General features: G+C 43.4%; 1 protein-coding gene across 3 annotated transcripts in view; it reads left to right on the plus strand.

The window, feature by feature from the left end:
- Window positions 1-12,319, plus strand: part of vta1 (vesicle (multivesicular body) trafficking 1) — a 70,298-nt gene that overhangs the window by 17,414 nt on the left and 40,565 nt on the right. For all 3 annotated transcript variants that reach the window (XM_080882446.1, XM_080882444.1, XM_080882445.1), the window contains exons 3-4: window positions 6,309-6,436; window positions 11,842-11,917. In XM_080882446.1, the coding sequence (XP_080738572.1) occupies window positions 6,309-6,436; window positions 11,842-11,917 (204 nt within the window). The remainder of the gene's footprint in view (window positions 1-6,308; window positions 6,437-11,841; window positions 11,918-12,319) is intronic.

Genomic DNA, 12,319 nt, shown 5'->3' on the forward strand with positions numbered 1-12,319 from the left:
TCAGGTGTGGGTCTGAACAGTTAAAGGAATCAGATGCAGCCTGATTTTACAGAAGCTCCAGGGATCTCCGTCACACATGTGCATCGCTTTCCCGACACGACACACACCTGCTGTATATAGCCATACATTGCATTGCACTACTCTCAGAAAATATTTCTCACAATATATAATTTTCTGTCCTCCTTTTCAATGAGCTGCTGTCCCTGGTGTCACCTTGTCACAGTGGTGATGTTAGCATGCTCCGCTGGCTGCTGCAGTTTGCTCTGGGTGGAGTCTTTTTAGGGAAATATTCTTAGGTAAACTTGTTCAGTGTGAGCATTTATAAAATATGAATATTAACTGTTGGTCGTAAAATATCAAACAGTCACTCCTGACTGTGTCAGCTTCTGCTTGATGCTGTGAACATGGAGTGACGACTGCCGCGTTTGTTGCGTCGTCTTTCTGACGCCTATTGCCAGCTTGGAGTCGCAAGCAGGTCGGTTGCTTGAGACGTCTCCATGCATCACTGCAGGAGCAAGGAGAGTCCGAGAGGGAAAGCTGATGCAACATCTGGTAAAGAAAAGAAAACTTTAATTTCCTTTTTTTCTGAGGAGCAGCAAGAGTTTAGGAGAAGACTGCAGGTGAGGATGGCCACAAATAAGGCTGTGATCAGTAGAGCAGGGCGATATGGCCAAAAATATTTATCACGATATATATTTGAAAATTTGCGATAACGATATAACCGACGATATAATTGATGCGAGACAAAATACAACTCCACAACATTACTAGCGCAAAAAGACAACCTTCCATTTATTTTCACTTAAACAAGAAGCTGGTTTTTATGTACATTAAAGCTTTATAAAAATGTAACAGTGCAAATGCAAATTCCTTGCTGAAAGTTTAACCAAAAGGCATTTCCAGTAGAAATGGGCTGACATATCCTGAGCATAACCATGTATAATATCCACTGAAGTTAAAAAGAGGTGCTTTGCAACATTAAACTGCAGTGTGCAGTACGCATTTTTCGGACCATAAGGTGCACGGGATTATAAGGCACATTAAGTGAAACAAAGCAGTCAGATAAATCAAACTTTATTAAACTCATTCTTCTTGCTTCCTCCACTTCTGTACCATTGATTCATTAATGTTGAATTCTCTGGCAGCTGCTCTATTCCCATGTTGTTGCAGTATATTAATGACTAACCTCGTATTGTGGATGGATTATCTCAGTTGTTCTCCTGACTGAAGTTTGGTCCGTTTACAGCATCCTGCCATGCGATTGCATTTGTTTCTAACCATGAAGAACCTTCACGTTAACTTTTATAAGTGGAAAAGTGTTAGTGTTCGTCCTCCAGCTTCACTGTTTATGTTATGCTAACATAGCTGTGTCGCTAGCGATCAAGTAGCACATCATTATATACCAGCTAGCCCAACTTCAGTAACCCTACAAACGTCACTGCTGTTTAGTTTCCTGTCTTCATTTATGTTGGAAGTGATAGCAGAGCTGTACGTTTGATTTTTTTTTCAGAAATCTCTCAGTCAGAACATGCAATATCATGCTTAGGTAACTAGCGAAACTAGCGAGCTAACTTCCGCTAGCTTCCTGCTAACTTCTAACTCCGTTAAATGTAATAACTTTTGTTTTCATGGATGCCTGGAAGTTAAACTTTATAGTTACACCTGGTAAAGCAGCAATGCTGATCGTTTTATTAAAGATGAAAGAATTTAGACAGTTTTTAACTCTTAAGTGATGCTGCAGTGTTGTTTGACCTGAAGTATAAGGAGTTTAGGACCCAGATTACTCCCAGATTTAAGAGCATCTTAGTCCGACAAATACGACAATAACAACGGCCGCTTGCATGTTCTGCAAAAAAATGTGCTTTGTTGTGTATCTGACGGACAAACACCAAACCAGTTCCACATCACGGAAGTTGCACCATTTTTACAAACCAATTCTGGTTCATCTGTTTCACTCAACAATCGGCCATGTGCGTATGAAAACAAAGGCACTGCGCATGCGCGTTTTACTCCCATTCTATCGCGATATTTCATTTTCCTATCGTTGCCTAACATTATACCGGTATTACCGTGAACGGTATAATATGGCCCAGCCCTAGTGATCAGGGCCTATCCGGTTGTTAAGTCTGACGTCACTAGCCGTGTCTGGGTCTAAACTCCGCTGCAGGTCCATATATCAAACGATCACTATGGCATAACTGAGAGTTGAAAAACTGTCTAAAGTCTTTCATCTTTAATAAAATGATCAGCGTTCTGCTCTACCAGGTGTAACAATTGAGTTTAACATCCAGGCATCCATGAAAACGGAATTTATGACATTTAATGGAGTTAGAAGTTAGCAGGGAGTTAGCTCGCTAGCTTCTATCTAAATACAATATAGCATGTCCTGACTGCGGGGTTTTGGAAACAAATTAAAACGTACAGCTTTCTTATCACTTCCAGCATAAATGAAGACAGAAAACTAAACAGCAGTGACGTTTGTAGGATTACTGAAGTTGGGCTAGCTGGTATATAATGATGTGCTACGTGACCGCTAGCGACACAGCTATGTTAGCATAATATAAACAAGCTAACTTTTTTTTCCACTCGATAAAAGTTAACGTGAGTTTTCTCGGTGGTCAGAAACAAATGTAATCGCATGGCAGGATGCTGTAAAAGGACCAAACTTCAGCCAGGAGAACAACTGAGATAATCCATCCACAATACGAGGTTAGTCATTCATATACTGAATGGGGCGATCGTGGCTCAAGAGTTGGGAGTTCGCCTTGTAATCGGAAGGTTGCCGGTTCGAGCCCCGGCTTGGACAGTCTTGGTCGTTGTGTCCTTGGGCAAGACACTTCACCCGTTGCCTACTGGTGGTGGTCAGAGGGCCCGGTGGCGCCAGTGTCCGGCAGCCTCGCCTCTGTCAGTGCGCCCCAGGGTGGCTGTGGCTACATTGTAGCTTGCCATCACCAGTGTGTGAATGTGTGTGTGAATGGGTGGATGACAGGTTGTGTAAAGCGCTTTGGGGTCCTTAGGGACTAGAAAAGCGCTATACAAATACAGGCCATTTACCATTTACCATTTATACTGCTGCATGGGCTGGGCTGTAGTTACATCCTAAGGTTTTAAAAACTGAGCTTAAATAAATGATTAGCGGTAATAAAAGCCGAGGGAGGTCAACAGGGATCACTGACTGTTTTAGGAGCTTTTTGAGATCAAATAGAAGAAAATACATAACATTAAACATGTTAACAACACAAAAGCCATATTAAACGCAGACTACTTTAGACCCGGAAGTAGGATTCGTCGCGTCATCACTGAACAACCGGATGCCAGCTTTCAGAGCAGGTTTCAGGTTTTACAGAGAGAACTGGTGTCATGTTGTGAACCTGTTGCAAAACTGTTTCCCAGGCTGATAGCAGGCAGCAGGAGTGGTTCAAACACGGACCTGATTCAGGCTCCGTCTTATTCTGATTTGGTTTTGCTCGGTAAACTTCAGCTGCAGTCAGACTGTGATCACACCAGCACAAACCCAATTAATCATGTGGAAGCGCTGCTATTGTCCAGATGGAGCCCGAACAAGTTCTGTGAAACACGGGGACACCCCGAGGTTTCCACTCCTTAATGAACTGTTGCTTGTTGCTGTGACTCATTCTGCAGCGCTCTGAGTCAGGATTTAAACCCCCCCCCCCCCCCCCCCCCCCCCCCCAATCCTCCCCCCCAATTTCCCCACTGACCTGGCTCGTACGTACTAGGCATTAGGCATGCTGGACTTTTATTTTCCACTGTCATTGCCAGCTCAAGCCTTTCACTGGGACGGTGGAAGATCACTTGTTTGAAAATCAGTTTCATGTGATGCAGGATGGGAAACCTCAGAGATGCCAGTCATGGTAGATGCTGCTAAATTTAGATCTTTGTCTCCTGCAGCAGCCACTGAGGATGAGCGCCGTGGTCTCTCACAGCGGGGAGATCAGGGTGGTCAAACAGGTGGTCCTTCTTCTGTGACTTAATCAATCTGTTTTACCTGCAGAGTTTATCAGGTAAAACACACAGCAGTTTAAAATCAGCTCAGCCGCTTTACGAATGGAGTGAGCGAATGAGTAATGCGGCTAATTCTGGCTCTGTAAGTAAAGCAGATTAACAAGCTGCTCGATTTGCTTCTACTTTGCATTTTATTGGCAGAGAACACATTGTTATTGTTGCTCAGTCGTGTTCATTTAAGGGTGAGAAGCCAAAATGATTGAGGTTATAATTCAATCAATTGTGCAGCCTTATCAAACATACTGTACAAAGACTCAGATTTCTTGGAGCCTGTTCGATGAGTCTGTGGTGGTTCTGATCACCTGTGACTGTGGGAATTACGCGCATCTGAACAAAGATGGACTTTATCAGAACCACATCATGGACTGAACTGAAGGTTTTCAGAAATGTAGACCCAAACCCAGATGGATACATGTGTCCAGCTATTTGAATTTCCTCTTGAGCCCTGAGCGGTCGAGGAGTTACGGTAAAATCCCGGTGGAGCTGATTTTTCATGCCACTCTGTGAGTACTTGGTACACCAACTATCACTGCAGAGCACAGGTTCTCTTTTTTCCAAAACCGTTTGATTTTCGTCTCTAACACAAACATTAACAGAGTTACAGTAAAGCGTGCTTTTACACGGACCACCAGGTTCATGGTTCAAAAAGGGTTAAGACCTCACTAACGTCAAGGAAACATGTATTGATCTCAGACACTCAAAGCTTTCTGAGTTTAGAGACACTGACTTGAAGCTCAGACACATGAACACTGCTCAGCGGATGATGGAGGAAAATTCAAATGACTGCAACTAGAATTTAGATTTGAATTGATTTTAATTTAATTTAATTTATGCAGCACCAAATCAAAACAACAGTTGCCTCAAGGTTCTTTATATTGTAAGGTAGACCCTACAATAATAGATGCAGAGAAAAGCCCAACACTCGTACTATGACCCTATGAGCAAGCACTTTGGCGACAGTGGAAAGGAAGAGGTGGGCCGAGGCTGCAGACTTGAGCATAAAGCATCAGCTGCAGTCAGAGGTGTTGGAGCTGGAGTCTCTGTGATTCATTGTCACTCACATATTTATGGTCTTCATTTATTAACAGAGCTCATGAAAGCGTGGCTGGGCGTCCCGTCGCTCATGCACACTGCTGTGCATGTGTGGATTTCTGTGGGAAGCGGCCCCGGTTTGTTGGTTTGGACTTGGTTTGCACCTCCGTGCGTCACACTCGCTGCTCCCAGAGTCAATAAGGCGTCACGGTCTCGTATCAAAGGCTTGCTTCGCTCTAACCTGGTCCAGGTTTACATTTAAAAAGTGGCGCTAATTCTTCTGCTTCACTTTAAGTTTGGTCGCCTGTCAAACGGAAACCTAACCAGAGCGAGCGAGCCTGAGAGTCATGGCTGAGTTTAGCGACTTTCCTTTCATCCCACATTCTTGTATTCCCAGGCCAGTTGTCCTCTGCTGTCCTACGCTCAGCTCAGTGCTTTTACATTCCTCCGCTACGACTCACAGTCAGCGAACAGAGTATCTATTCAGCCCGGCCAGGGTCCACCTGCTGGAAGCAACCTGCGTGTTTGCTTTAGTGCTTTTACAAGAAACCCGAAGCCTGCTGGACGCCGTAATGGACAGAGCTAGGCATTTCATATAGAGGAGCAATTACAGGTGGAGCAAACCTAGTCAAAGCGAAGCAGAGCGAGCGAGACTAATCAAGCATCATGCTAGATGGCACCCGCTGAAGCGAGGACGTGTTTGCCTGAGTTAAAACATTTGAGCTAAGAAGTCAGAAGTGTTTTTCCGTGCACCAAACCAAAAGCGACACATCCAGGGATCAGGGTTAGTTTCTCCGGCCTCCGCTGGATGTTTAAAGGATCATCTGCAGGTCCTACTAAGTTTTAAAAACTGTAAATAAAGCAGATACTGGGATAAGTACATCCAGTAGATGGAATACTCCAGAAAAAGGGTTTAGCTGGTCAAAGAGAGGCCCTGTTTTAATGATGGCTTTGTGTGAATTTGTGGGCACTGGTGTGTAAGTGTTGGTCTTCGTACAGTGAATGCATTGAGTGTGTGTCACCTGATTCAGCAGTTAAAACAGTACCTGGTCTAATAGCTCTGCAGGTCTATCCGTTTGCAAACGTGAGCGTGTGCAGATGTTCTTCTATATTTCTGATCTGTTGATCAGTTTCAGGCTAAAACGTATTACACCTTTCACAACCAAAGTTTGACACTAAAACAGATTTATTGCTTTTCTCTGCAGAGCTTACACGGTTCCGTTCATGTGTCGTTGTTTTTGTTTCTCCTGCAGATGAAGAAGGAGCTGAGCGATAACGAGTCCATCAGTCAGGAGGTGGTTGGGAACGCCCACATCGAAAACTATGCCTTAAAATTATTCCTCTACGCTGACAACGAGGACAGAGCAGGACGATTCCACAAGTGAGAACCGAGCCACTCCTTAAGAGTGTGTGTGTGTGTGTGTGTGTGTGTGTGTGTGTGTGTGTGTGTGTGTGTGTGTGTGTGTGTGTGTGTGTGTGTGCGCACTTACTAGCAGGACTTTGAAGTTGGCTTTGGCCTGTAATCATAACATCCCAGAAGAGTGTAATGGCCCTGCGTAACTGGTTTGTCAGTGTAATGATTTAATCATTGAATGATGCTCTGATTAGTCCAATTAGAAACTTTGAGGTATTTAAACCTTCAGTTCATGATGGAGTCTAAACATTAGATTGCCATTACAAAGGACTTGATATGAGATTTGTATTCACGAGTACAAGTACTTCATGGAAGGAGTCGTCTTGCAGGAAGAAACACAGAGCAGCTCCCAGCCCTCAGAACCACACAGTCCTGCTGTTTCTCTGCTCAAAAAAATATCTCAAACCTCAGTGAATAAGCGGGATGCACAGACTACCTGGTGCACTGGTGTTCTGTGGACCACAACAATACGATCTGTGACTTTGAAAATGTGAGCACAGCTTCTGTCAAAACAAACTCAGTTTCTCAGATAAAGGTAATATTCAGATTCCAGTTAGACCCGTTACTTATACTGTGGGCTCTATAAGACCAGCTTTGCATGATTCAGTGTTCAAAATAATTCTTCTTATACTCATACTGGGCCACAGTGCAGCTCATCCTTGCTTTGAACCAAAAGGTTTTACTCGCCCATCCAAGAATGAAAGTTTGTAATTATTAATAAATCGATTAGTGACGGTCTGACGTTTTATTCACACATGGTTTAATTATGACCTTCCTCTCTAATCTGATCATTCACGAGGAAGGTCAGTATCTAACCGGGTCACTGGAAGGGTTTGTTGGAGGATTTCACTGGATAATTATATTTTTTCTTTTATTAGTTTCTTTGAGTCTTGATGTTTTTCCTCTGACAGGAGACATGTTGGAAACACCCCAACACTTTATGTCTTTCATACTGCAGCTCCTCAGCCTTTCCTCACTCTGAAACACAATATTAGGTTCCTCCCACACTCGTGCATGAGGGGGCCGTATCAGGGCTATCCCCACTCAGTGATGTCAGCGAGAGCCAAGAGTAGAAAGGCCTGGGTGAAGCAGAGAGTTTAGAGCAGGCTGAATTCCTCACATCTGCACAATGAGCTCATTATTTGAAACTCTGCCCGTGTTTTTAATATGAACTTACACGAATGGAGCAGAATTCATGGCAGAAAATAAGCACAGCTGCCCCCCTTTAGGCGTCACAGTGTCACAGTGGGAAATTTTCCGGAATGTTCAGGAATATTCAGGAATATTCAGGAATGCTGCTCCTTGTAGTGCACGCTCAGTTTCTGCCGTCACCATCAGATGGTCGACGGCCCTGTTGGGGACGGTCTTGGTCTCGGGGGACTTCTGCGTCCGTACATCCAGTTCCAGACCGTTTGGTGGAAAGCCGGTCACATCTCCTTCCATGGAAGCAGTAACTCAGGCATCATGTGGAAAAATGCTGCCTATTTAGGTCAGGAAACCACCTCAGCCTGTTGATCTTCATTCAGCGTTCAGCTGAGAGTGTTTTAGCAGAGATGTTTCTGCTGCTAATCACAGTGTTCACACCCATCACAGCTTTAACCTTTGGAGCTAATTGAACCAATGAAGTCGGATTAAAACCAAAAACGTTAGTTTGTAATCATTACTCTTCTGTTAGTGACTCTGGTTGTGTTAAATCCTCATATTTAACGGGGAAGAATAACATGACACCAGGTTATTGGAACAGTTGATTTGGGGGATTTCTCTGGAAAATGTGTGTTTCTTACTCTTTTCCTTTGTAATTTCTCCTTCCCCCAGTTTATCACCTGGAATGAGACTGCCCGACAGGAAACACCTTGGAAATAATCAGAAGTGTTTATACGTTCTCCACACGATTTCAATGCGTTCTTTGTTTGTCTTATCTGCGTTTCTAATGGTACATTAAGTGAGGCTGGCCAAATATTTCAGTCAGGAATTCAATCTTTTTTTTCTTTGCTTTGTCTTTAAAAAGTTGGACCCTGTGTCTGACTCAGACACACCATTTCCTAGGAATGAGACAAAGAACAACAAAACAGAAGCACCTGCAACTCTGTGCAACTGCTGTAACCTTTCAACTAAACAAAGAAATCCACCATGCCTGCATGACAAAGTGACTTCAGATACCCGCTTATCCTCCCATTACCTGGATTCAGGTACCCAACAGCAGTTATCGGGCTGAGCTGGTTATCTGGTTGTGAGTTCACCTGGAGTTTCCCTTGCACGTTCACATGATAGGTGCGGTGCTGGTCCATCCATGCTTCTGACCAATAGGAAGCATGGATGAACAGGTTGATGAAGTCTCAGCATGAACACAGCTGCTGTAGACAATGCAGCGGTGTGAGCATGTCCGAGGAGAAGCTTTGGTCAGCAGCATTGTTTAAGATCTGCTGTATTAATAAAGTTTTAAAAGAATTTGAAGCCGATAGAAAGATAGTCATCAGTAATACAGTGACATCATCACCACAGCAGAAACCAAAGGAGTTATTATTTCATTAAAGTAATTAAATCTGCTCATCCTTAAGGAAAACACCCGCTCCAACATCCCGCAAGTTTGCAACTTTATCACTCCACACTTTATTACCTCCCCGAGCCCGGTTCTGCCTGAGGTTTCTTCCTGTTAAAAGGGGGTTTCATTCAATTTATTTCAATTTAATTCAATTCAATTCAATAGCATATCAGTAGCATCCAGATCTGCTAAAAAGACAGAAACTTGCATGACGTCTCCTCTGTGAACTCTGGAGACTCTGCACTTTGACCTTTGACATGGGAGAAACGTGCAGAGTCGGTTTCCCTTTCTGTCAGTCATCCTGCAGCAGCTCATGCAGGATGAATGGATGCAGGCGACGTGTCTCTGGATTTGTTTGTGGTGTAAACACAGCCCAAAAGCTGTTTCCAGCAGGTATATGAAGCAGGACTGACTCAAGCTTCTGTTCTGCTGCTGGTCAGCAAACCCGCCTGCGGTTTTACAAGCAGCAGCGGTCTGCTGCCAACACGAGCCTCAGCCGTGTGTTATGTCACTCCTGAACACACACACACACAGTCACACGGATATACACGGATATACACACAGTCACACGGATATACAGAGGTGTAAATGCGTACATGTTTACATGTCTTCATTTTGAGTCACACAGCTGAATGTTTTTTGAAAACTTCCCACTCTGCACTACAAGGAGCCCATTCTTTGTCCTTACCTGTGTGTGTGTGCGTGTGTGCGTGTGTGTGCGTGTGTGTGTGTGTGTGTGTGTGTGTGTGATGATGGGTTGCTGTGGTTACCAAACGTATCTACTCTTCAAACCAGAGAGCCCGGCCAGCCTCAACATCTGATCAACATCTTACACAAGCACATGCTGTTTAAAATCTTTTACCAAGAGTCAGATAACAGATAAAGAAGTAAACAATACTAAGCAAATAATTAACTAGTAATAACGTATACGTTAGCTTAATAAACAACAATAAAAGCTTAGTAAAGGTTTACAGTGACGTTAGAGGTAAAATGAGTAATGCTGTTATACAGAAATAGAAGATCCATCCCCTCCAGTCTAAGTGGCATTTTTAAGCCCCTGCCCCAGCTCATGTGGGTGGGACAGTAATGGAAACAAAAATGCTGATAACTGAAAGATAATCTGCAATCCTCAAAACACAAATGTTTGGCTCTCGACCTGCACCAGCCAAAGTTTTAAAGGTGCTTTCTTTTTTAAAACAATGATCCAAATGTAATAACTCTGAGCCAATATATATTACGCCGTTTTATACGAACAGTGACATATCTGAGTTCATGTGATTGTAAGACACTTTTAAAACTCGAGTGAGTTTATACAGTGTCCTGGCACTGATGCATGTTTGAATCCAACATGTCTCAGGAGACAGTTTGTGTCGTGTTTGCGTGTTGCGTGCTCTGTGCTCTACAGCACGCTGGAGCGGTCCTGTGGTGCTGAGCCTGCAGCTGCTCCAGTGGTTTGTTCCTTTGTAGCTTGGACCACTTTTAGTTGGTATTGATTAAGGCTGGCCGATATGTGAAATTTTTCCAACCCACATTAATGAGTCCAATAAATGACGATAGGCGATATATTCGTGCAGGTGACTTTTTGATGGGCGGAGCAATGTAATCATGCACAGACTGATTTGCGCGTTTAGAACACAGAAGTCCAAACATGGAGCAACTAGTTGCCCAAAAAAATACAAAGTCACCAATTTGGGATTTCTTTGGCTTCAAACCGAAAGATTCAAAGAGGCAAACCTGAGGATGTAACCAAAGGGGTGTGCCGCTTGTGCAGACGCATAGTGCCAGCAAAGGACTCAAACACGACTAACGTGCATGAGCGTTTACGTGTCCACCATCCGGCTGAGTATGCTAGGCTATCACCAGCTTCCTCAGCTCTATCGAAAGTGCTTTTGCTAATATAGCTACTTTTGGATTATTTGTTTATTTTGTTAGATTATAATATTATTTTATGCCATGTTATACCCCTAACTAAAGATTGTGAATTATTATGTAGTTTTAGTTTGCATTATTCTCCTGAATTAGAAGAAGCTGATAACTATTGCATTCGTTAAACTGATTTGCATTACATTAGACTGCTGATTTATTGTGGATGAATGATATTGTTTTATGATGTTATAAGAAATACTGTTTGCAGAAAGTCATCGCCTTATTTGTCTGATTAGAAGAGAACAGAATATACTGGAGTTTTCTGCCCCAACTCAGCAGGAGCAGATAAACGGGGAGCCAAGGTCGTAGCTTAGGCGCCGTGTGAGAGAAAAGCATGTGAATGTTTAGGCTTTTATGATAAGGTGGGAGAACCAGAGGCTATAAGAGTTTGAGCAATGCTCCACCATTTTGAGATCTGAGGCTGTCTGCATACGGTGTCCATCTCCCACGCGGGTGTTCATTAAAATCATCGTTTGACTTAACCCGGCCGGACCAGTGTTGTTATTGTGGTTTTTCTCTTGTCTCCATCCCCAATATTTTGAACCTTAACAATTTATTTATTTGAAATGCACCAAATCACGCTAAAGCTGCTGGCAGACGGTGCCGTTAAAACGGCCCTATTTCTTTTTTTTGTTGTTTTTCCGTTGACTGCTTCTCTTAGCTTCAACCAACATTATTGGCAAAATTGCTCATGGGCAAATAAATAAATCGCTGTTGTAGAAACAAGGCTCTCTCAGTGATGGAGTAAGAGACAGTAAGAGACTAATGGACGTTCTTCCATCTTATTCATTCACTTCTGTTCTGCCCATTTTTTTCAACCCCCTTTTCTTCCAACCTTTCCTCCTTCGTATATCCCATAATTCCTGCCGTCTGTCCCCCTCCTCTGCCTCTTTCCTTCCTCCAGGAACATGATCAAGTCATTCTACACTTCAAGTCTGCTGCTGGATGTCTTGTCTGTTTTTGGGGAGCTGTCAGAGGAGGTAAGATAAAGACCCTGCTGGGAGTCCCAGGTTTGATCTCTGCAGAGTTATAATGATGACCAACCCCAATAGGAAGCTCATTTATCAGTTAACTGGCTGAAGGATGATGCCGACTTTATTTAATCATTTATAAATGATCCAATAATCCCCAAAGAGACCAAAACCAACAGAACATTCATCCTGCTGCCGAGGCCTGTCTGTGCAGCCAGATCCTGACAGCAGTCATGCATCTGCTTCTTTCGACTCAGACACGAGAAAGTGACACAGTCGTGACATCGATCAGGTCACTGCACTGTGGGAATGTCATTAAAGGAGACTTCAGGTCATTCTCCAATCCCTTCCTTCTGATATTTCATTGTTGTTGTTTTCATAACAGAGCTGCTGTGAGGCCAAGCGTTGACT

Source organism: Rhamphochromis sp. 'chilingali' (assembly GCF_963969265.1).
Source record: "Rhamphochromis sp. 'chilingali' genome assembly, chromosome: 5".
NCBI lineage: Eukaryota > Metazoa > Chordata > Actinopteri > Cichliformes > Cichlidae > Rhamphochromis > Rhamphochromis sp. 'chilingali'.